Source organism: Plectropomus leopardus, chromosome 13, assembly GCF_008729295.1.
Source record: "Plectropomus leopardus isolate mb chromosome 13, YSFRI_Pleo_2.0, whole genome shotgun sequence".
In the NCBI taxonomy this organism is placed as follows: domain Eukaryota; kingdom Metazoa; phylum Chordata; class Actinopteri; order Perciformes; family Serranidae; genus Plectropomus; species Plectropomus leopardus.
The window spans coordinates 27,535,360-27,562,087 of record NC_056475.1 but is presented as its reverse complement, the minus strand read 5'-3'; the positions used below and the strand labels follow the sequence as shown (position 1 = coordinate 27,562,087).

Below are 26,728 nucleotides of genomic sequence, written 5' to 3'. Positions count from 1 at the left end.
AAGTTCACAGTAGATGGAGCACACATGGAAAGATACTCAAAATAATTTCAAAGAGTAGTTTAGTAAATCCACTTTCTTGAGTTAATAAATTATCAGTAGTCACTTTATTGCAGCATCTATTGATCTTGCAAAAAGAGTTCTTCCTAAGAATATCTGATATATATCTTCTGGACTTCAAAAGTCTGTGTAAACTCTATGACACAACCTGGGACACCCTGTCCCTAAACTACGAGTCAATGTCTCATTCACCTCCACCCCCACTCGTTTTAATGCCTACATATAACATCTGGCGGTCACACAGAATTCATAATCGCTGTTATGTAACTTGTGTTTTTACGTCCAATAACAGCTAATGTTTAACTCAAACAAACCCAAAGTGTCTTTCTAAGTGGCTGATATGAAAGCAGTAACAGTCTCCACCTTCACTGATGACCAAGACTGTGTTTGAAGGCTGTTTAAACAACTGCCGTAAGCGCAGAGAGGCTTCGGCAGATGCAGCAGAGGTGGAGTGACAGAATAAGGACTATGAATGAGCGGCCGGGTGGGTGTAAATTTGCCCCAAACACTTTCAGAGGTTGACACTGTAAAATATCTGCTTACCAGCAGTTGTACATGTATTGCAACGACTGTAGTAGTTCTACAACTACTCTCAGTTGCACATTCTGTCTTTGACACTCCATACTGTCATCACTGCTGCTGGCTGTTTGCCAGGTAATTCTGGCATAATAGCGTGATCCTATGAACCAGCCTCCCAAAACCATAATCAGGAATGATTTGTTATTATTAAATCAGTTACATCGCAAATTTATAAGAAATTAAAGAAAAGTATACAAGTACTATTTGTTGTAAGGGCTAATGCAGCTGTGAATGTTGATCGTCAAAAGAAAATTGTTCTGTCAGTTTACAGTAATGCATAACACTGAAAGTTATGAAACCTCATTATGACCACTCATTTATTGACAAGTATCTCCCAGTTCTAAATAACAACAACTTTGAAAAACTTTGCCAGAATTTTCTTTCATAGGGGTAGCGAGATGGGACCACTGACAATCTTGGGATGGTACACCAAAACCAAAACCCGTAACTGGATTTCAGGAATTAGATGATGTATTGGCCTAAAAAGGCTGGTTGAATGTAGAACATTTAGAAATCGCATACTGACATAATTTGGTTTCTTGTTTAAAGGCCAATACTAAGTTTCTGGTGTGGATAGATAAATAGTGGTACAATTAACATTGTGAGTTTCACAGCAGTCCTGTTTTAAAGCTGTAGTTGGTAACTTTAATAAACCCAAAAATAACTTTTTTTCATATTTGCTGAAACGGTCACTATTCACACAACACCAAATAAGACAGATAATCTGTGAAAAAAAAAACATATTTCTCTGCCTACTCTATTGCCTTGTAGCGCTTCTAATTGCATAACTGCACATGAATGAAAACAACCAATCAGATTGTAAGTGTGTCAGTGCTGTCAATCGCTGCTCATGGACTGCAGTCAACTGTCAAAGGCAGGCATTGAGGCAGCACTGATCAAATATGAATCACATTCCTGTTACTAAATTGCCTATTTCTCACCTCACATGGATCAAGAAACATATTTTAGTGTACTGTTTAGCTGTAAAATGAGAAAGTTTGCTCCAGCCAGTGGGCGGTGCTTGGAACCTCCGTCAACTGTGTCCAACATGGCAGCTGGGTCACAAACATTCTCTATTTACAGCTTAAGAGTACACTAAAATATTTTACTAAAAACATTTGATGCAAGAAAAAGGCAATACAGTGACTGTATCTTATTTTATTTTTTGTTGACTAATTGTTTTTATTAACTTTTGACACAAATTGCAGATATAAATGAACTGCTGTCAGTATCACAACATATATTAATATCAGGGTAATGAGGAAGTTTGGGTTTTTTTTTTTTTAAAGGACATAGTGACAAATAAAAAACATATTTGACATTCTCTTAATAAATGCATGCATCATATTATACAGCCCTAGTGCCTCCTCCCTAGCTTTAAACATAACGTGTCCTGCCACTTCTAGCCGAGCAACAGAGAGCTCCACAGATAAAATCTCAATTAATGAATAAATCCGCTGTTAACTAGAATGAGTGTGTGGCGGCTGCCACCTACCCACCAACATTTTTTTTGCAACAAAGCATGCTGATAGTTATAGCAGCCTTTGAGTATGATAAAAGCTCTGCCTCATCATTAGGTAGGCAAGGCAAGGCAGTTTTATTTGTGTAGTATATTTCATACAAAGTGTTTAACAGAGTAACACAATATAAAAAAACTCTGACAAGAGGTGCAAAGATAAAAAGATTATTTAAAGTGATTTACTCAAGTTAAAAAAAAAGTTTATAGTCATTACTAGGTGTAAAAAAGGAGCACTTTTAGCTTTGACTTATAAGAGGTCAGAATCAGGGCTTGTCTAACATCATCTGGAAGTTTATTCCAGGTTTGTGCTGCATGATAACAAAATGCCTCTTCAACATGGTTGAGAGCAGTCGATTTTTTACACCTGAATTTCAGATGGATGTTTTATTATTTGTTCCCAGAAAGTTTTTTGTATTCGATCAGCGCTGCGTAGTTTGACAGCTCAGCCGCAGTTCATGAGCAGTGATTGACATGACTGACAGCTGCAGAGAGATCCCTCAGCTCTGATTGTTTTTGGTGTGCAGTGGTCGATGGCAGCGAATGCCGTTTAGAGGCAATAGGATGGGAGGATGAAGATGGTTTTTCTTTCATGAGCTGTCTGGTGCTTCTGTCAGAATATAGTGACAGTTTCAGCAAATATGTCACAGAGATATTTTCATAAAACATTACCAACTAATGGAGCGGCCAGTAGCTCAGCTGGTAGAGCGGGCACCCTATGTACAGAGGCTATGTCCTCGTTGCAGTGAATGTGGGTTCAAGTTCTGGCATCGGCCTTTTGCTGCGTGTCATTCCCTCTCTCTTCCCCTTCTCACGCTTAAGCTATCCTATCTTGAAAAAATAATAACCAACTAATGTACAATAAAGGGGGCAGCACTTATATCAAGGTGGCCACACCTCCTCCATCCCCCCTCAGGGCTGCCACTACCCTGTGATGAAGGCACACTGACTTCTAGAGCACAACAGTTTAAAATATGACTCTAGGCCTCAATAGTCCAGTGTTGCAATATTTGTATGGTAATAAGGTGGCGAGAGTCCACCGGAGCAGTTTTTGTTTTATCATCTATGAATCTATCCTGCAGCTGCAGTAAAACACAACCACTATAGTATTTGCTGGGAGCTTTCATTACACTGGATCAGAATTTATTGTGCTTTGGGATGAGGATTGTGAAGTTGGAGCCAGCTCTGCTAACTGAAACATTAGTTTTAGTGCCCCTGACACCAAGCATGGGAGTTTTGATTGCAGCCATATTGCACAAGCTGTCTATTGAAGTTGTGCCTAAATGTGGTTTTCGTTCTCTCTCACATACAGCCGTCACTCTTAATGAAATGACAGTGTCATCTCATTCACTCTCTTCCTCTGCCATCCCACCGCTCACTTCTCTCCTCCCTGATCCTCCCATCTCCCTTTCTTTCTCTCTCTCTCATCTCTCTGTTTTGCATCTGTGGGGACAAGTAATGAACAGCGTCCCTGCTCTGATTGGATGATGTATGATGTTATTAGGTGGGATGAAAGCGTACATAACTCAAAGGACATGGAATGGGGAGAAAAAAAGGGAGAAAGAAGAAGAAAGTGCAGGAGTGGAGATACTGAAATGTTTTGACAAGCAGCTTTGAAAGAGAGAGGTTGGGGACTGCTGCGGATGCTTGCATGTAACAATGGGAGTAGGTCACAGTTTCACTGATGCCTCAACCCTGGCACACTTCCTTTGGGAAATAGTCCTACAGATCTCATCCCTGCATCCTGTGCCACTCTCCTGCTCCCTGTGCCAGTCTGAAGACGACAGGCAGATTGCGCAGTGCCCTAGGCCCCTCCCTGGGGTGTGTGTGTGAGGCCACGGGCGAGGTTTAGCAGAGGGGGAACTCCCGGGTGGTTCTCAGTCCTCCAGAGGCTCTGTTATAAACTGCTCCTTCATCCATGTTTTATCTGGCTTATTAAAGCTGCATTGAAGGAGACTGGTCAGTTCAGACTAACGACTGAGCTTTAACCTGAGTCAGGGGACCTGCGGCAGGGTCCTCCTTGCTGTTAGAGTAGCTTGCTGGCCAAGGCAGCGAGGTGCTGAGCTCGGGAGACAACTTTCCACGCGCACGGGGGGCTCTAGTGATGTCTGAGAGCTGCTCAAATGATTCTGTCTGTTTCTTAAATGAACGCAAAGTAGGCTGCAGGGACTCCACTCATGAAACATTCAATCTCTCTATTCACCCTCCACCACCCAGCCCCCCTGATTATATATCTTTTATTTAGCGGGAGACAGACTAACTCTCTCACTTGACTTCATCCTCTGATGGCCCAAGCCTCTTGCTAAAAATATCACTGGTGGCAAGCCAGTGGACTGATGCTTATAAGCTTAAGTTAGACATGCATTTTATTCATCAGTTAAACTACTAGCTGCTACAGAATTTCACAATCATTGTATGTTATGGATCCACAGTGTTGGGTCAATAAGTCCAAACATATACCTGGTCAATTTACTGATTAACTAACAAATTGTTGTTCACCGTCTGAAACCTGAGCAAATTGTCTTGATCTCTTTCAAAAACATGGGAAGAAGTCGATGGGCAACTTAAGCAGAAATGACCCAAAAATTAGTAAGAAATAAGTAAAAACCAAAATAAAAAAAACAACAACAAGATAATTACCTGAAATTTATTTTAAAAAAGAAAAAACAATGGTTTTATTAAAACACAACAGTAAGTTAAAAAAAACACACCATAAAATGAGCTGAAAAGGTGCTAGAAGTAGCACTTGGAATTTAAAAATATAGTTTCTTCTGGACATTTTTCCCTTTTTAATTTTTTTTCTAAATCTAAATCTAATTCTTGCAATTTGGAGGACATTTCTTGCCAAATTGCTCATTGCTTTTTCCCTCTTTTTTTCAAAAGAAAATCAAACCAATCAGTTCAATTAGTTCAATGGTTTAAACACTTGTGAAAGATGTCTGAACGCAGCACAATAAAAGTGATGTCAATCCAGGTTTTAAAGGGTTAAATACTAAAATACTGAAGTCTTGCACTGAATATTTTTACATATTTTCTGCTTTACAGAGAAATCTTTAACGTCTAATACAGGTTTTATACTTCTGCGATGAGCTGACATCATATCTATGGCACAGGCTCTGTGCAGACATACAGGCCACACCTCAGCCTGACGTACATCACATCAGAAATGTTACTACATGTTGAGGCTACATAGACCTCCTGTTTATTTTTATATTTATTATTATTATATTATTAAAACCATTTTCCCCAGAAAACATGAAGCTTCAGTTTACTTTTATTTCACTGAGAAACAACAAAATATGAAGACAATAAAGCCTTCACAAAAAGCAAAAAAAAAAAAAAAGCATTTTAAGTCTTGTGTGTGATTTATCCTGACTTCATATGAGAAGAGGAAAGACCCCTAGGCTAATTTATGCAATGTAAAATGTCATAGGCTTGTGCTAATAACATTAGCATGTTGTATATGTGGGGCAAATGTGTCTAGTATAAGACACATTTGGCAAATTTAAGGCAAATTTCATAAAGTGACCTTTGATAAAGGATGTTGTTGTTCCTGACTTCCTGAGTAGAGGTAAAAGACCACCAGCTGCTGGGCTTAATTATGCAAGGAAATGTCATCGGCTTATCCTCATAAAACTAGTATATTGTACTTGGGGGGGAAAACGTGTGAGGTAAACAGGGTTGCAGCAGTATACCGGTTGTATACCAAGGTATATTATTGACTGTTATCATACTGTGTACATTTGCTTATTTGCAGTGCTGAAAAAGAAAGCAAACAGACCAAAATCTTTTAACTTTATTAGTATATTTTCAAAATAGATACCTTTTGTTTTTTTTTACAAGTACTCAAAAAACTGGTTTAATAAATTGCTTGTTCAACAATGACAAAAAAATAATTTGATTAAAGGCCATTGTGACTGATGATCTGTGATATTTTCTGAGACAGTACTATTAAAATTAAAATTTAAAATTAAAATTATATTGTTGCAGCTCTATTTGCAAAAGACAAGTGTTTTGCCATAAACCATGTGAGTTATAATGGAACTAAATTTTGTCCTTTTATTAAATATTGTCACTATTAAACCATGTTTTATACAGAAACCCCATCACCACCAAGAGTTTTTAAGGTGTAATTGCAGAGCAACACAGACACACCACCTCAGAAATTTAAGTGGCTTTACCTGCTTTCGCAAGTTTTTTAAGCTACGGGGTAGGCTCCATGTAGGCCCTACACACAACTAAAGATCAGCCTTTAAATACAATATAATTAGCTGCAGTCTTTTCTTTTGTAGCAAGTGTTTTATTGTTGGATAAGTCTTCCTCTATTATGGTAATGATGTTAGAGATCAATCACCATCTGTTCTGCCAGGCATTTTCCCTCCTGAAAAAACTCCCTAAAGACCTTACTCTGATGCCCAATAGGTATTTTCCATGCCTGTGATTTTTAAATGCTTTTGTTATTCACATACTGGAAGTGAAGGACTACAATAATATTAAATATAAATACACCTTACACTGACACTGTATGAGTTCAAGTCTTGTTTATCAACCACTTTGCATTATGGTATAAGTATAAAGCCCTAACATGCAATGACAATGACAATCTTGACTTAGTGATGTTTGGCAGATATAATGTTGAACAGTGTCATCATCTTTATTTCATGTGTTAGCATGCTGTCAATTGTTTAATAACTTTAAAGGATTATGGTAATGTTGTCAGGTTTGTAACTAGCATTGGAAAATATTAAATTTGAGTTGATTATGGTACTAGAAAAAAGTTGGTGGATCAACAAATTTATTGGGATTCATCATCAAAAAACCATAAACGTCTCTAAAAATCCATCCATTATGCTTTCGGATAGTACACAAACTATCTCAAAATATAGCACACATTTAAGTCCTCTGTGGTCATTATAATAAAACACTGACATATTCAACTAACCCTTTCCTTTTCCAGGTTTTTTCCCCAGCCTCTGTTGGCACCTGACTAATACAGTGTTGTTTCCTGTGCTTCCTTTCAGAGCCGCAGCTGAAAGGCATTGTTACTCGGCTATTCAGCCAACATGGATACTACCTGCAGATGCAGCCTGATGGCACCATGGATAGCACAAGGGACGAAAGCAGCTCATTTTGTGAGTGTGTGTTTTTTGCCTGTGACCTACATGTCTTTGCTTGTGGCTGTGTTGTGTGTCATTTTGAACAAATTACTCACAGACTAGTCTCCAGCACTAGTTAGAGGAATTGGGAAGAAGCCATACAATTATGAATGCATGTAACACCTGGGGCCAGATGTATAAACAATGCATATGCACAAAAAAAACATGCATCCCCTTTTTTCCCCACAGATTAACAGGTATTTATAAAGACAGAATGTGAAGTGAGGATGTGCGCACGTCAGTTACGCAATCTTCAGACCAGGTGTACACATGCTTTTAGCTTAAATAGTGAGGGAATATAATGAAGAGAAAGAAAAAAATGGTTGTTTAATGTTTATTATTATTCTTATTTGAGCCATAACCTTCTTGTTAATGATTGTTTAATTTGATCTAAAATTGTGAAGCACTTTGTAAAGTCAGTTTCAACATCAGCACTACAAATGTATCACACTGATTTCCTTATGATGTTTAATAATTAAAATGATAGGCATTTTAGCATGATAATGTTTAGCAGGAACATGTGATAAATTAGTGGTACAGATGCCACAAATCGCCACAGCTATGCATAATGACAGCTGCTCTGGAACTTTGCTGATGCAACACGATCAGTGAAATTGCATCTCTTCCATGCCATATTTGAGTCGTGATGCCCGAATAACTATCGATATGCAAACAGCAGTAAAGCCTATTTTTATATCAATTTATGGCAAACTGTGGGAGTGAAATTAAGCTTGTGCACATGTGCCCAGCTCCACAATGATTGAGAAATGTGGAGCAGCTCACATTCTCACTGGGAGCCAGATTTCATGTCAGCTCATCTGTCAAATTTGTTCCAATTTGTATGGTCATGTTTGTCTTTAATAGGAAGGACCATCACGTCACACTGCCACACTCTGATAATTTAATGTGTCCTTGCTCATATGCAGAAATGCTTGGCATATGTGCTTGTCTTTACAAGCCGTTTTTGTTTTAAATCACAGATGGAGATTCTGATTGGACAGTATTTGAAGATCATAAACCACAGTCTGAGTTGAAAGTGCTTCTAAGTGACATACTGCCACCGGATGTTCATCCTGACCTTCAGCAATCTAATTGTGGTTTTCAGATCAGAAACTCTGAGTCTTCTCTTGCTCGTTTCATTTCTTTGAATTGCCTATTTGACCTTCCAGACTCAGACATGTGCCCTTTTTCAGGCTGCAGTTTGACTACGCCACTTTTTAAAAAATGAAAGTTGTAGTTATTCAACAACCCACGTTATATCTTGATGAGGTGACTTTTACTGTTAACAGGTTTAGTTTAACCAACCCATATATATGGTATCTACCCATCCTAGAAGCCAAACATCTCTATTATCATCCTGGTTTTGAGGCAGAATAAAGCATATTGAAGGTGACTTAGTGCTGTTTAAAAAGTTAGACTAAACTTTGAAAAGGCTTAAGAAAAACACAGCATGAAGCAGCGACACTGTAGCCACTCAGGCTAATACAATGAAGAGAAAAAAGCAGTCTCTGTTGCTATACAGTGTTGTAGTTTGATTTCACAATCTCCCCTGACTTTTTCTTTCTTCTCTTCCTCTCTTTGTTGTGCCCCATCTCTCCTACTTTATTCTCCAATTCAGCACAGTTCAACCTAATTCCAGTGGGACTGCGGATTGTGGCAATCCAGGGGGCAAAGACAGGATTATACCTCGCCATGAATAGTGAAGGATACCTGTATACCTCGGTAAGTATGCCTCATAGTCATGTGTACAAAGAAGAATCTAATTTCCATTTGATCGCATATACATTATAAAAAAAAAAAAATGCTGTGACAGTAAATCTTAGTGAGAACCGAATTATGATTGCTCTGTTTTGTTCTGTAATGTAAGTGTTCAGGTTAGGATATAAGCTTTATGTCTTTCTGTGCATGGGTCTGACACAACAGAGAAGCTCTCACCTGTCAAAAGGCGAAATACAAATGAGGGCTTTATCTTCGACTGTCGTTTTGGATTTTAACGGTTCAGCTGTCCATCAGTTGAGCTTCAGTTTAATGTCTCTCTTAAATCAGGATGATATGAATGATGAGGATCAGAGTGCAGTGTGAGGACTGCCTGTTTTTGTTATTTTGTTCTGGCAGTGGTTTTCACAGCGTTAGTAGCTGTGAAACATCCCTTAACATGTTGTACAGGTAGTTGTATGTGTACTTTTGCTTGATTGTTTAAGAGAATGAGGTAAGACATTTAGTATGTTTTCACAGAGATGAAAAAACCATTAACGGTCATGTTTTTGGGGTATCCTGTTTATGTGTTTGAACAAGTAAACACCATGCCCTGTTGTCAGAAACCTGAGTGAGCCCATATCAACTTAGCAAAAAAGCCTTAATATTTTAGCTTAGGTACTCAAAAAGAAGTAGGCATGCTATTGCATGTATATACCTTAGCCCAATTATCATGCTGCTGAATGCTGCACAGGCGGGACTTAAGCCAAGTGACGTGACAGAAATAAAATGGCGGCAAAGACTTATTTATTTTTTAGTACATATTCCAAATGTTACTACTGCGACAGGTGCTTTTTACGCCTATCATGCCTAAAAGTTTGCATACTGACATAATGACTGTGATCAAATTCTGCAGCCAGTTATCAACTGATCTATTAAATACATAACAATCTGAATCATTCAGTAAAGGCGTCTGAGACTGCAGAGAAAGAGAAAAATGTCTGATTGATTCATAACATGAACCAGTTCCAGGTAACCAAGAAATAGAAATATGTGAAGCTGTACCAGGAGAAACTCTCTGAAGTGCAATACCCATGACAGCGTTTGTGTAACAACTTGTTTTGTCTGATTTAGTTGATGCTGCAAGCACTTTATTAGCTCTTAAGTGTCGTTTCAATTCTGTCTAATAAAGTGTCAGAGGGGTATCAACCAATTATCCATCAGGGCTGCAAATTGATTTTCAGTACTACTAGACAAAACCTACAACACTAGCTCCAATATGCAATCTAATCAGCACTATAGACAGGGATTTCATCAATGCTTTAATGAGATTATATGGCCAAAACACTTATTGATATTAACAACTAAAATTAATTAACTTTATTATCTAATATTACCTATTACACTGATCATGCAAAATCATAATTTTTTCAGCAAGGAAGCTTTGAAGCCCATCACAGCAGCTTGTGGAGTTTCAGTGTATGGTCAGCACCCTGGACAGCGTTAGCATCAGTTTCAGTGTATGGTCAGCACCCTAGCAGCGTTTAGCATCAGTTTCAGTGTATGGTCAGCACCCTGGACAGCGTTAGCATCAGTTTCAGTGTATGGTCAGCACCCTGGACAGCGTTAGCATCAATTTCGGTGTATGGTCAGCACCCTGGACAGCGTTAGCATCAGTTTCAGTGTATGGTCAGCACCCTGGAAAGCGCTCATAACGCTGCTTATCAGTGTCACTCAACCACTCGGTTCATAATACATAGCTATTATGGGAAATTTTAACTATTTACTGACTGCTATTGTTATTTACCCATTTATGTATACGATAACCACACAGTTAAAAAAAATCTGTTAAGCTATATACATTTAGCTATGAATAACAATGACCAGGCTAAGAAAGCATATTCATATCTCAAAAATTAATGTGTCAGTGTAACCTACAGTATACCTACTGTATATTAAGTTGTATATTAAGTTGTAATATGTATATTTTAGAAATTTTACTCGGTCTCTTAAACATGCAGTCATATATTCTCGCTTGTAAAAACACACACGAATGCATGCACACGCGCACACACACACACACACACACACACACACACACACACACATAAAAAGATAGATATGGTATCGGATGCTATAGAAAGTAGGGCTGGGCAATATGGCTAAAAAAAATAATGCAATTGCAATATTTTTATGCAATATCCCGATACAAAATATACATCTTGATATTTTGAAATCCCCTCTAAACCACTATAGACTACTAAAACTACAAATCATTTAATTAACTACAGTTACAATAAAGTTAAATAAAGTAACTACTGTCATATAAATGAAGTTCAAAAAGCACTGCTTTTATAAAATTAAATAAAATACTATCATAATAAAGTTTAATTAAATATTGTCATAATAAAGTTCAATAAAATACTGTTACGATGAAGTTAAAGTACTGTTATAATTAAGTTAAATAAAAGTACTATCATAATAAAGTTAAATTAAGTACTAACATAATAAAGTTACATAAGGTGCTGTTCAAATAAAGTTAAATGAAGTATTATTTTATTGCTTTAATCAAATAAATCAAAGTGGAACCAATGGTGTTTTTATGCACCTGACTCATATCGGCCAGAAATAATGTTGTTTTTTATAGTAGTTGTTACTGGTTAGTGTAAATTAAAACTGTTACAACTGCACCTTTAAACATGAGGACTTGTTTACTAAGAGATGGAAACAAACTAACAGCTCTCCAGGTCATATATTAACAATATTTTCAAGTTGCACAGGTGCTCCATGGTTGCAAAATGCATTAAATTGTCATTGGTCTGGTGCTAAGCACATACAAAAACATGCTACTTGCCTGCTCACACATTATCATTCAGGTGAAAGTGACATCATGTTTGAGAGTCTTTCTTTGCATGCATGTCTAGATAACTGAAATGCTGAAGAAAGTATCATGCCAGTGGCTTAAAAAAAAGATGTGACAAAATATGCTCAATGTTTGCAATATAATCATCTCATACATCCCAATTTGGAGGAAACTGCGATACATATATTCAATGTATCGCCCACCCCGTAGTACAAATTAATTTTTCAATAAAATAAATATCAGAGGATAATACAGCATGGTGGTGCAGTTTACTGGACACTTGTGTATAAAGTAAATGTCAGTGCCGCCCTACAATAATGTTGTATATTTCTCCTGAGTGGTTATTTGTGTGTTGTTTCCAACAGAGCCCTGATTAGCATGCATTACTCTTTGTTGCCTGTGTGAACAGAGAGAAGGGATTTCCTCAGCACCAGTCAGTAGCTTTTCTGCATCCCACAGAGACCTCTTTCAGAGAAATTCCTCTCTAAAGCACACACACACACACACACACACAAACACTCTAACATGAATGAGTTTATATAGGTGCTGCATAACAGAACAGCTGTCCCCTTGTGTAATATCATACATGTTTGATTTTATGACTGCATATTGTACTCTATGGTGGATATAATGTGCTAATTTGTCAGTGTAGGCGAGAGTGCAGGTGGCATGGTATGGCCCTTCATATATATCTGCGCGCTCTAACTGAGAGTGCTTTTACATTGAAAAGCCTGCAGAGAGAGTGCGTGACACAGAAGAGGAATGTTTCATTTACGATAAATAAGTTTGTCACTGTCATTCTCCAAGGTGACTGACAAGAGTGACAAGTCGCTTCCTTACAGCTTTTTCCCCATCTTTCTCGCGTATACTGCCACTTCTGCTGCTTAATGACGGTAATTATGTTGTTTTCTTGTGAACGACTAGGCGTCTTTTCCTGACAAGAGTTGCGCAAGTCGCTCGTTCACTGAATCTCTCCCTCATGCGCAAACATGTATAGCGGTCAGGTTGCAGGGCAGACAAAGTCCACTGCTGCCTTGTCTTACACATCAGCCCCAGCCACACTACCTGTGGGTGACAACAGGAAATGGCTGATCCTGATATAAAAATAGAGCTTGGCTCATTCATGCCCTGTTTTATAATCTATGTGCTCTGGAAAACTCCTCATACAGACAGACAGAGAGAGAGGAAGCTGTCTCACAGAAACTGTTTTTGTGCCAATCAAGATTTAGACATGAGCTTTGCTTGTTATAGTAAATATTTGCCTTCATGCAGCTGTTTTTTTTTTCAGGTCTTACATTTTAAAAAGCTCTCCAGGGACTGCACATGGAAATTAGCTCCTTGCTAAATCTGGTACAAAACATATATTTTTCTTGTGTGAGATTATTGTTGTTGTTTATTTGTTTTTTAAATGGTCCCTGACAAATGTAAAAAAAAATTAACACAATTAAAATCTCTGTTGCAATCCAAGTCAGGCTGTGCAATATCAGTTTTGAGACACATTAGACTGGACAATGAATGCCTAGATTTAGAGATCCCTGATCCAGACATATTTTAAAGGATCAGTATTGGCCAAAATAAATCTGCTCAAATTCCAATCCTTTTTTACTGTAATGCATTTGGATTTGTTTACCTCAGCCGGCTAGTGTTGCAATGCTGTTCCCCTTTACCAGAGACAGCTCTAATGTAAGCATACAGCTGCATATCTAAGTGGAAACTGGAGTGTGTGATGTCAAAAATTATTTGGGCACATCAGTGAGTGACTGAAGTCAGAGAGAGGTTGGAAAATTACAAAGCTGCTGTCTGTCAGTTCCTTTGGTTAAAATGAGAAACATCACAATAAGCAGTTCATATCAAACTATTGTTCAATCTGTGAGTTACTTAAAAAAAAAACTTTTACACTGCCCATTCAGTGCAGAAATATTGTGCCGTTATTAGTGGTGGGGTGATACGGCCCTTAAATAATATCCCAATATTTCAGGGTATTTTTGCGATAATTTCTTGATGATATGGCAAAATACTGGAAAATATAAAATGTATTTTATTATTAAATGACAAGAACATACAATTGTAACAAAATGTAAGTGTTGTAGTTTTATATGTCAGCATTAACAGTTTGCCTTCAGACATTCAATTAAAAATAAACAAAAATCTGTTGTTTCTTTAGCCCTAAGATTAACTAACTATTTTCTGGTGCTGACTAGCAGGGGCAGCAACATTTATTTTAATGGTCAACTACTCACTCGCATCTCTTGAGAGAACTCGACTTGAAAGTTTAACTACACTTACCACAACCTCATCCTATTCTTCACTCAAATTGTTTTGTTGAATCTTTAATTATATATATATATATATATATATATATATATATACATATATATACATATATATAAACTGTAATTTGTTGTCTATTTCTCCTCTGTTGTCATCTCTTTGAGTTGCATCAGTATGCTGGCTTCCTCCTCTCTCGTCTTCTTATTCATTTTTTTTTCTGCTGTATGAGAAACGCCGTCTGAGTGGCGACTTAAAGTTGACTTTTTGTTACATCAGCTGGTGAGGCACAGCACCATCCATTTAAAAAAAATCCAGCAGCTCATTTCACCATTGTTAAGTTAGAGCCATGGATATATTCTGAGCCAGTTAGACTGAAACGTGTCTTTGGACTACTGCTTTGCCTTAATAACGTTACCGTTACCTGTCTGAGGTGCCTGACGATTAACTCTGTTAACGTTGGCATCTCTGACACTGTGGTTTGTGCTTGTGCTTTTGGGCTATGGTGCATTTTTATGAGCGGGTTCCACTTCAGGTTATGTAGATTTACATTTTAGTCCACAGTCTACGTTTGCATGCCTTCAAGTTGACATTGTTGAAACCTGTCTGTGTACGTTAGTGAGAGATTCTGCAACAGAAGAGAGGACTCATAGCCTTGTAGAGAGAGGGAGAGAGCATGTCAAGGGCTTTTGACGAGAGCAGATATTGGCCCATCTGAAGATGCGTTCCTGTCAGTCCTGCCGCAATCTACACCGATGCCAACTAGGGGTGATAACAATTATTTGACAATTGATTAATAAGTTGTTAAGAATTAATAAAAACATGTGAAATTCAACTGATTAATCCAGAGGCTATGCAACTTTGTCAAAGAATACACAATATGTTGCTGTGAGCTTTGATTGAGGAAGACACACATTTGGTATTGTCTGACTGACATTTAAGCAAAGTTTTTATTGTTCTTTTCAAATAACTGTTCATTGTTAATTTTACCAATAATCAATAAAGGAAAGTGCTTACACTTTGGAGCCCATGTGCAAATGTTGGCTGAATTGAATGTGTGTGCAAATTTCACACATTTGAAATGCTAGATTTGTAGGAATTGTCGAAAATTATGCGTAATACCTGTTCAAGATGAATGGAGTACATGTGAGGATCTTCAGTGCCATCAGAATGGTATGATTGTGCAAAGGATCGAAAGAGTGAGAGAGTTGTATATTCGCCACACCTGAGGAGCTCACAAAATGCAGTGAAGAATAATATGAAAAAAAACAGCCCTGCCTTAGGTGAAACACCGGTTCTTGCACTTGAGGTAAGGAGAAGGGAAGGCGCTTGCCATTGCCTCCTGGATGCTCTTTTTTTAGACCGTTGAAGAGAAGGCAAACAGAAGGGTTCCTGAGCGGGCTCCATATGAAGGATCTGTATCTCAAGTAAAACTGAACACACGCTATGAATGCTTTAATGGAAGAAGGTTGCACTTTTTAGGATTTAAAGTTGTGAAAAATAAAAGCACAGCATGGGGCCATAGGATTTGAAACTCCTGCAGTTTAAACTTCGACAAGGAGTCAGCAATTTTATAAATCCAAGCAAGGTGGATCTGCTGTACAGAGAGTGAAATTGCCCATAACGCATGGCTGTGTTAGTTGTTAAATAAATCTAATAATGAAGGAGAAAAAAAGAGTCTCTTTTATCCTTGTTATTGCAGAAAGCTACAATTTGTTTCCATGACTACATGCACCTACAATGGTACATAACTCTATAAATGAAGTAGTCTGTAAATCAAATGTAATCAAACCACTGATCGTTCCAAAAGTCAGTCAGACCAAAAAGACCCCCATGTTACAATGCTCAACTTTACAGCAGAAATTAACATGTACAGCCTGGTACAAAAAACGTTTTTGTCTCCAAAACCAATTTCTCTCCTGATAACTTCACAGGGGTTTAATTTTTACATAACTCACCAGTTTAAATTTGATTAAGGTTTCAAAAATGTTAGTTCAAAAACCAATGGGTGACATCAAAGTGGCTACGTCTCATATTTTTATATAAGACCCATAAATAAATACGACGATTATCTGTGAGTGCCGGTGGTTAATAAGTTTTAAACCATGTCACCACCATGCACCCGATAACACTGTTTAAAAGACTTTGAGCTGTCCCTAACTGCTAGTTTTTCACTTTATCAACTCGTGTCATCCATCTGTGCTGCTCTCATGCAGGCATAATCATGCTTTGTTCAGATTGGATGGTATTGCTATGAGTTTAAGCAGCAGTTACAATGTGAGTATCTCTGGTCGCCAAAACTCTAAATATACCGCTGTGGGCATGTCCAAAGGTGAAATCTAGCACCACCCTTTTAAATTGACCAAATATTTTCACTACACTGTTCTCACAGTTGTCAGCGCTCACCTGGGACAGCACACAATAACACAGAGTACATGGGCTTTTAGTGCATTAAAGAACAACAGCACAAAAAAAAACACTATTGTTTGGGATTGGTGTAGCCTTGTGATACCAGTGTGTGATAGAGAGAGTGAGGAAGACAGTTAGACAGACACAGGAGAGTAATAAAGAAAGAGCGTGAGACCTATGTCCTTTCTTTTTCTTTTCATGGGAGGATTACATTGAGATGCAGGACAACACCAGCAGCCAGATAGCATCGCCTTTATCACAGGACAGGATAAAATGTGGACATTAGAAAAAGTAGTGGAGAGGATAATTGGCCAGAGCAGGATAAAAAAAGATGAAATGCAGAAATGCAATGATAAGGACGGACGTTTTGCCAGGCGGCCAATTAAGAGCACTTAGGGAAGGCAAAACCTTTTCTTTTTGACTGACTTGTGATATACCTTGCACTGCTGCTCCAAATTTCTCTTGATGAAATATGTGAATGTATTCCTTGCGAATTGCAAAGATATTTAAGTCGATGATACACAATAAACCATTGCTTTTTGTGTCCTATCTTACCAAGAAAATTTAAAGCAAGCTGAAAAAGACAGCAGCCGGTCACCGCTGTCACTGAGAGTCGAAGAGGGGACAGTCAGCCACAGCTCCTATCTCAGCTACATTATATTGACAGGGGCCTTCCAGCTGTCAGTCAGCACTGCAGAGGCACATCTGCTCTGCTCTTGTCATGCAAGTATCGTGCCTCTATAGGCTATTATAAAGCCTTACACACAGACCATACATGTGTTTATCTAGACAGTATAAACTGCCAGTCTCATCCCGTAAACCCCTCTTAATAAGCACGTCTATGCCCCATTGACTTATGTAACATGGCGTGTCATAGTGCATCTACATCTGGTGTGACAACAACATCAGCAACATGCCCTGCTGGCGGCGTTCTGTACTGCACGCACTCACATGCAATTATGTGCATGTACTGAAATGACTGTTGTAATTGAGCTTTACATTTTTTAATGTCATGTGAGCTGTGAGTTGCTGCAGGAGTAATGCAGTATTGTGGGATTACTGCAGCTGGGCAGATTTCATGTCGTTCCATAGATTACCCAGGGAGCTGATGGGACAGTCAATAGATGCAGGAAGCCTGTATGACACTGTGACCCCTGCTGTCTAAACAGGGGACTGCAAATAATTGCACGTCAGAAATGCTAAAACGTGTCTTGAATTCCAGAAGTGGAGCTGTGTTTTCATGGGGCGTTAGTTCTGATTTCATGCTTGTGTATGCATGATGAAACGAGAGAAAAAACAAGACATTAAATATTATTCACGGATCTTTTTTAGTCATAACTGTCATTGCTGTTGTTATTTCCTCATTAAATGCAGAGGAAACAGGTTAGTCAGATTTAAGGAACTCTGCCCTTTGAGTGTGTATTATTAGTATTTCACTGTCCTTGCTTGGTGGCGAGTGCAATCCCAGTGTATGGTGGCGTGGAGAGTTACGCTTCCTGTAGCAGGTGGAATAGATGTAATCAGACACGAGGGATGAGGAAGGAGGTGTTGTGTGTGTGTGCGTGTGTATATGTGTGTGTGTGTGTGTGTGTGTGTGCGTGCGTGTGCGGGGGTGGGGGGAGGTGGGGGTTACAGTAACATAAGGGGGGTGCTGCTCTGTATCATAAAAAGGTTCTTCCCATCTTGCGGATTCTCAGCACGGATGCTACATATTACCTTTCTTGTCTGCTTTCATTTAAATTCATTTTTGGCTTGAGACACGTGGAGGGGGGAGCTACCCAAGTCTCTAAATGAGACGCTGTTGAAGAAAGAGGTTTTTATTTAATTTCCAGTCCAAGCACCCCATCATTTCGATGGAAATATTCCCCCATCACTCTTAAAAATGTGCTGCCCTCAACATATCTTTAACAGTGATTCATCTGCGCAGGTAAATCTGGTGGTTTGAGTGATATCTTCAGTCAGAACACCCTGGATGGTCCCTGTAGTTCTGTTGTGGGTCTAGAGGTTATCTCAAGGTGAGTTTCAGAGATGGAGATAATTACAGTAACATATTTGTATCAGTTAAGGAGAGGCATATTGGTCCTTGTGGCAGGTTATCATGGAAAAACGATTTTATAGGCCCATCCTAGGATTTTTTTATGCCTTTACGACAGCTGTGGATGAAGGCAATATGTTTCCTGTTTGTCTGTCTGGCCGGGTCTTGTGAACGTTGTATCTCAAGAACGCCTTCAGGGCATTTCCTCAAAATTTGCACATAGCTCCCTTTGGCCTCATGGTCGAACTGCTTAGATTTTGGCGGTCAAAGGTTAAGGTAACTTTAACCTTGTGTCTTTCCTATTTTTGTAAACATGACATCTCAGGGAATATCTTCAAATTTGGCACAAATGCACACTGGGTCTAACTTTGACCTTACATGCATCTCATTCTTGTGAATAAGATATCTCAGTAACTCCTTGAGGGACTTCCTTCGAATTTTGCTCAAACCTCCAGTTGGACTCAAAGATGAACAGATAAGACTGTAATGGTCAAAGATCAAGGTCACTGTGACCTACTGTCTGTCCCATTCTTATGAACCCAATATCTCAACAACGCATTGAGGAAATTTCTTAAAATTTAGCAATATGTCTACTTGGACTAAAGGATGAAGCATTTACATTTTTGTGGTCAAAGGCCAGTGTCACTGTGACCTTGTGTCTGTCACTCTCTCATGAACGCAATATCTCAAGTAGGGAATTTTTTCAAATTTGGCACAAATCTCCACTGTGACTCACTTTGACCATGCGCCGTCTCATACTCGTGAATATGATATCTCAGTAACACCTTGAGGGAATTTCTTCATATGTTACTCAAATCTCCAGTTAGAGTCAAAATTAACTGATAAGCTTTTGGTGGTCAAAAGTCGAGGTCAGTGTAGCCTGCTGTCCTTCCCATTTTCATGAGCACACAATCTCAGAAATGCCTTCAGGGAAATTCTTCAAACTTATCAAAACATCCACCCGGATTAAAGGACGAACTGATTAGGTTTTAATGGGCAAAGGTCAACATAACTATGTCATAATGTGCATCCCAAGCTTCTGAATGTAATATCTCAGAAATGCCTTGAGTGAATTTCTTCAAATTTGGCACAAACGTCTCGAGAATGAACTGATAGAGATATTTGGTTGGATACTGAATTGGAGACTCTAATCTTGGGTGCCCACCTTGAAACTGTAAGGATTGTATAATTTAACTGTGCTGTCGGGTTGAAGATGTGTTTTAAGCATCCATACTTTTCAATATGTAGCTTCTTTGTAGCAATATTCATAGTTGATGCACTGTCAACGGCCATTGCTATGTTTAAGTCTAGACAGACATGAATGTAAACTGCAGTGTGACTGGTTGGTGAAGGCATATGTCTGCTCTCTTGGTGAACATTTTTCTCCAGACCTTTGGAGACTACTTGAATGAAATACAGAAAATGTGGCTTCTATCATTAGGCTAATTTAAGTTAATTTAATTTAGGTAATTAAAGGATGACTTGGGAGTGGGGTTATCACTAGCGTCATTCCAGAGGTCGAGCTGAAGGGTATTTTGTCGGCATGATGGGTTCTTTTTCCGCAGGGACATGAGTGTCAGATCATTGGGTGCTGGTGACTAAAGCCCTTTTCAGCCTTGCATTCCTGCTTTGGTCCTGGGGGAGATGCAAAAAAGCAGGTCTCTCTCTTCTTAATCTCCTTTATTACCCAGCAACCCCTCTGTCCTCTCCGATCTCCTGCTCTCTTTCCTGTCTCTCCTACCTATCCCCTTCTGTCTCCTGTGCTTCCCACCCCTCTTGCTCTCTGGCCTGATTAATAATGAATGAAGCAGATCATCTATCGATCCCATCCTCTTTGTGTTAGCGCAGCAGAAGATATCAAACCTGTCAGAGGACCTTAAAATAGCTCTGTGATGTGGTAGTGGTGGTAGTGGGAGAGTTTGTTGAGTTAAGCGTAGGTGCTTGTTTTTATGGTAGTAAGACGGCCGTTAAACGGGCATAAACTGTAGTGGAGCAGCAGGAACAGGAGTGGATGGAGAAAGGGCACAAAGTCCTGAATTGCCTTCTCAGCTAAAGGGTTGATGCCTCCCTGTGAAGGAGAAAGGTGATGATCTGTGATAAGTGTGAAACTGGAGGTCTCTTATACCTTCTCAATCTACTTTTGGCTCTTTATTAAAGCTTGTCTATGCCAAGTTGTGATCCTTTGGCCCTCTTCTGTCGTCCTGAGTCTCTGAGAAATCCTCCACTCAGCCATTTCTGCCCTGCTGCTCTCACTTAATCAATCCAGCAGATTGGCTTTGCTCTCTGACAGGGGAGGACCCTGTTGGGACCCTGATGGAGACTAAGAGAGATGTATATCTGTCTCTGTTGGTTAATATCACCAGTCAACATTATGCAGGGTTCTGGCTCTTTCCAGGTTAGGGCTCCTGGAATATGATCATTTGAGACTGGCTATATTGTTGGATTTGATCCAAGTTTTGCTGCTTTGATTTTGTAATGTCTATTCAGATTTAGCAATTGACATTAAATGAGAGCATCCTTTATAAAAGGGATAATTCTATTTTGGGGAAATAAACGGGGTTGCAAATACTTAAAACAAACATTCAGTCACCCCTCTTCTTTTGCTACTTTTTCAACCATGATGAAGATCCTGCATTTTAACAAATATGCTAACTAACAATAAGCCAATTAATTGATTAATTGATGAACTTATTTGAATTAATTAGCAACAACTTTGATAATTAAATAATCACAGAAATATTATTATAAAGCAAAATTCAAACACATTTTCACTCCCAACTTGTAAAATACTGGTGCTTGATCAGTGGTCCTACACCTTAAACTGTGATTCTCTTGGTACAAGGTACAAGGTAGATTTATAATTTATAATAATTAATTTTTTTAAACTATGTTTAATGAAACAAATTTAAAATTTGTCTTTAAATCCTGCTATTTGTGGAGTCAAAGGAGGAGTTCAGGATTATCTAAGCCTGGGGAACAAAGCTGTTCTGTCTGGGACTGCTCCAGCATGTCAATTCACTCTCATTACATGTATTCTGTCTTTTCAAAATGTTCTCACACGAAATTTAAAGCTTCCTCTCCTTAAATACATACAGTCTCTTATCTAAATAAACTTTGGACACAGATTAAAAAAAAATGAGAAGGGTTTACTTCCTTAGATTTGGGCAACAAAAGTAAAAATAAGTACGTTTAAAACTAGTCTGTTTTTTACTCATGTAATGTAATGCGAAATGCATCACTAGCATAGTTTGCTACACAAACTAGCACACTACATTGTCATCAAAATAAAATTTAATTAATTAAACTTTATGTACTCTTGGTTGCACACAGGACACAATCAGTCTGAAGCGTGTCTAACTCTTTCACCTCCACTCCCATCCGTGCATGCCGATGTTCTCGCTCTTTAAGCTAAACAGTTGCTGGGTGCATCAAAATATGCCACTGCCATGTGTGTCTCACACCACCGCTAAAGCATGCACCGGTGTATCAGTATCTGACGCCAAGGGCCACAGACCAAGCATTGGTCTCCGTGAGTTGTGAGTGAGACCAGGTTGAAAAGGCAAAAAAGTGACTAGTTCAGACCTCTTGAATGTGAATATTTGATCGTTTTCTTAGTCCCCTCTATAACAGTAACTGAATATCTTTGGTTTTGGCATTGTTGGTCGGACAACGCAAGCAAACTGAACATTTTATATGGGCTTTGAGAAACTGCACTTGGCTTTCTTTCAAATTAATTCATGAAGAATAGTCTGGATGAAAATAATGAAAACTTGCAGACCTACTTCTAATATGGCTTCTCTACTTGCTCTGCCTAGGAGTGCCGAAAGCATGTGTTCTTTTTGCCTCCTTATAAACTTCAGTATATGTTTAATTAGATTTTCTTTTGAGGGTAAAACATGTAAAACTATTTGATATTTCATATAGATTTAAGAAAACCCCAGAAAATGACAAACAGATTTATTTCTTCTTCTTCCTTGCTCCCATGTTGGGAACAAATTGTAAAATGCCTATCATGGCTCAGCTTGAATTTTTAAGCATGTTAAATTGTAGGCTCAATAAGCTCATGAAATGCTACAGTCAAAAACATACCTTGATGAAAGCTTGATAGCTGGGCTATCCATGGAACTCAGTGTACTGATTGTTGTCACTAATAAACTATAGACAGGGCACAACATATGACACTCTAAGACCACTTGCAGGACATCATGATACATGCAACCATAATGCACAGCAAATAAATGTCAAAATGATTTTAGAAACAGTGATTCCAAATACCCTTGTTTTTTTTTAGGTTGTGTAAATAAAAAGACAAACTACAAATTTTCTAAAGAACAAATCCCTTATCTAGTATCTTGATCATTATAGGCTCGGCAAGTTTTCTGAACTTGAAATGCCTCCGAAGACGTCAGTGCAGTTTGATGTCAGAATAAGTCATTTATATGTACAGTAGGCTATTTAATGTATGTGTGTAGGCTGAATTTGTTACTGTATGGTGTAGGTGTCAATGTTTCGGCGCTTTTCATCTACTATGCTCTTTTCCTTTGGGAAAGTTATCTTTAGCAAAGATGTTAATGTTATTTCTTCACGTATAGTATGGATTCTTGTCTTGCTGTTCCCAAAGGACCCAGATGTTCATGCTTTCAAAGAAACAGAAGTCCGGGTATAATTCTATCCCTCCTTTCCCCCAGGAAACAATCACCTAATTAACGTATCTCACGTCTTATATCCATGTTTTGTTTTTGTTTTTTTCAAGTTTGCATACATGCAATAAAGTTCATGTTCAAAGGCTCATAAAAAGGTTACAGTTTTCTCGTGACATTTTAGGGCTTTGCAGTGCAAGTACTTCATTCGCATTTGTCCCTAAAAATAGATGTGCGAACTAGAAAAAATTTTTTATGTGTATGATGTGCTTGTGCGGTTTACAACATGTTTCCTCCCACTGCTAATTGTTTAAAATTTTCAAGTACCAAAAAACTACAAGCCACAATGCTTCAGTCAAAACAGAGTTTTCTGTGATGATGCATGTTCAGTTTTTTGGATGGGGCGCCAACTTGTGAAGATCACGCTGCATGTTTGTGCCAGCCTCCCACAATTAATACATCTGTCGCCACATATTGATTTTATATCATTGGAGCTGGGGCTTTCACTGGAAGCACTATTGGAATATATACTGTCCAGGGTAGGGCTGCACCTAACAATTATTTTTGTATTGATTAATCTATCGTTTATTTTTTCGATTAATCGATTAATCTATTTTTTTAATTGATCTAAATATTATTTTTTTATTACTCAATAAATACAACACATTTACTGAAAGTAACATTTTAAAAGGCTGCAGGGCATTATTCCCCAACAAAAAACAGCTAAGTCTTAACTGGTAATCTGTGTTTTACAGGCTGATATAAAGTCTCTCCAAAATAAAATTAATGCATGCATGCATCAATGCAATGCACCCACCTGCTTGTTCCACTCAAGTAAAAGGAATGTAGTGCAATCTACATTTCACAGTCCAACAGCAAAATAAATAAAACAATGTAAAATACAAGTCACTTAACAAAACAGTTACTCTTTGTTACAGTAACAAACCTCAAACTTAGCAGTCCAACAAAACATCTTACAGTAAAATTAGCACTATAACATTTCTCTAACAGAAATAATCATAGCTAGTACATTCTTCCTGCATCAAAATAGTCCAGCCTTAACTGGGCCTTAAAGCATATCGCTGCCTGCTGATATGAGTGCTGTATTTTCACATTTATAAGCACATATTTCACTCATTTATGAAGTTGTGCAAGCTCCTGCACAGCTGACAACCCCATCCTGTAAATGTTTCAAAATAAAATGCATTGTATCAGCAACTGATGGCATTCTTTCCACAGAGACACAGTCATATAGCTTTTGTTTTGAAAGGGAAGCAAGGAAGTTGAGGTAAAACAAACATCTTTGTATTTCCTCATCTCAGTGACAGAGGGAGACTTTAAACTGCAGTATAAAGTGGTACAGAGTCAACGTCATGCGTAAAAAAACGGCAAACCACAATTTCTCTAGATGTGCTGCAGCTCAGACGCACCTGACAAGCGCTGCTCGGGCGTGTAGTGCGCACGCTCTAACTTGAAACACGCTCGGCGCAGCTCACGCTCTCAGGGTATTCATTCAACCACACTCATGGTACAAATCTTAAATTATTTACTGCACTGGGTCCAAAACTTTGCATTTACTGGCCTCTAAAACTATACAAACTGCTGCTGAGGAAAAAAGAATGCGAATTACGCTGGCATTGCATTCATGGACATCCAACAAAGTCCATATTTAGAGAGGGTACGCACAATGACGCAATTAATAATAATAAAAAAAAAAAAGGGGGGGGGGGGGGGGGGGGGCAAAAACATGCACACAAGCAACACAGCAAGTCAATACATTGATTCCACTACTGTACTTAAGAACACATTTGGGGTGCCTATACTTCACTACTCCACTTAGAGGCAAGTATTGTAAGTTACTTTTTTACCCCACGTCTCTTTTATGATTTAAGTTCCTGTAACATCATATATTACAACAAAATAACTATTGATCCCCAAGGGAAAATTCAAAAACTACCAATTAAGCAGTTCAAATGAGCTCTTCACCAACTGCAACATTAAAGGTATGAACATATTACTGCATTATCACTTTAACTTTTGGTATTTTAAGTAAATTTAAAGCTCATATTTTTGCACTTTAATTTATGCAAGATTTTGAATGCAGGACTTTTACTTGTATCTCAGTTTTTTTTACATTGCAATATTACTATTTTTATGCATGTAAAAGATCTGAGTACTGTATGTCCTCCACCATGGGTGTCTTAACATAATTGTACACATGGAGAGAGCAAACACATACATACAGTTTAAGTACATATGTAAAACATTATTTGTTAATAAACTCTGTGTTGCTTGAACATTATTAAACTGTGCTCTTAAATTTCTTTGTGTGCATTTTTTTTCATTTAGGAGCACATGTGCTCCATGGGGAAAAGGCATAGAGCTCTGCATTTGCACATTATTTTTCTTCTCTTCTTTTTTATGCTAATATGATTGCACCTTTCCCCTTTTCCATATTTCTTTTCAGGAGCACTTCACTCCGGAGTGTAAGTTCAAGGAGAGTGTGTTTGAGAACTACTATGTTACATACTCCTCCATGCTCTATCGTCAGACCCAGTCTGGCCGCTCCTGGTATATCGGTATCAACCGTGATGGGCAGGTCATGAAGGGCAACCGGGTAAAGAAGACCAAAGGAGCTGCGCACTTCCTGCCTAAAGTTATAGAGGGTGTGTGGCCTTTATGTCCTTTATGTCACTTTAGCACAACTAAAACTAGCTTCTCATTAATTAATGACATTACAATTAACTGACAGCTTCTATGTTTATTTCACAGTTGCGATGTATAAGGAGCCATCGCTACACGAGCTCGCCAGCGAACCAGTGAGTCCTCCTCGGAAGACAGTGAAGACATCAGACTCGCCGTCCCTAAAGAATGGACGGAAAGAAGCTCCCAAGGCTGATGCATCATAGCACAGGAGACTGAGGGTGGGACAAAGGGCAGCAGTGACACTGGGAATACAGCTGCCCATTATGCACTGAGGGTGGCTGAGGGAACGGCCCTCGCTGGCCACCACATTCCAGAAGTGCACTACAAGATGCTGAGGGATGAAGACTCAGCAGTCCATCAGCAGCCGAGAAGGCCTGAGAGAGGAGTCCCCCCCTCACCTGTCACCACAGAAAAGAAGCCCAGGTCCTGAGCCAGAACTACTCCCACCTCCCCCCTCCCACTGTTTGTCTCTTTCTCTGCCCCCCTGTGACTTCTTAATGCACAGTCTCCTTCATTTCTCTGTCATGCTCAAGCTTCTTTGTCCCACTGACAATTTCATCTTTTCTCACATGCCTACCAACCGTCTGCTCTATTGTACTGTAGATTCACCACTCACGCATTTTTCCAGCACTGACTCGGTTTCATAATCCTCACCCATGGGCCCCCTCTTGAGCCCTAAAGTTGGTGGCAGTGTGGCTCAGCCAGCTTTCCACCCACCATCTGCCGACCAGCTAAGCTAATCACCAAGGTCAACTAAAAGCTCAAAGTGAGATGAAACGGCTCACTGGGGAAAGATATCTGCAG

The 26,728-nt window shown here is 38.8% G+C and overlaps 1 protein-coding gene across 1 annotated transcript in view; it reads left to right on the top strand.

Annotated features, from left to right (window-relative positions):
* Positions 1–26,127, top strand: part of fgf11b (fibroblast growth factor 11b) — a 43,582-nt gene extending 17,455 nt beyond the window's left edge. Inside the window, exons 2-5 of the mRNA XM_042499385.1 lie at positions 7,174–7,284; positions 8,927–9,030; positions 25,686–25,884; positions 25,991–26,127. Of these exons, the coding sequence (XP_042355319.1) occupies positions 7,174–7,284; positions 8,927–9,030; positions 25,686–25,884; positions 25,991–26,127 (551 nt within the window). The remainder of the gene's footprint in view (positions 1–7,173; positions 7,285–8,926; positions 9,031–25,685; positions 25,885–25,990) is intronic.
* The last annotated feature ends 601 nt before the right edge of the window (positions 26,128–26,728 follow it).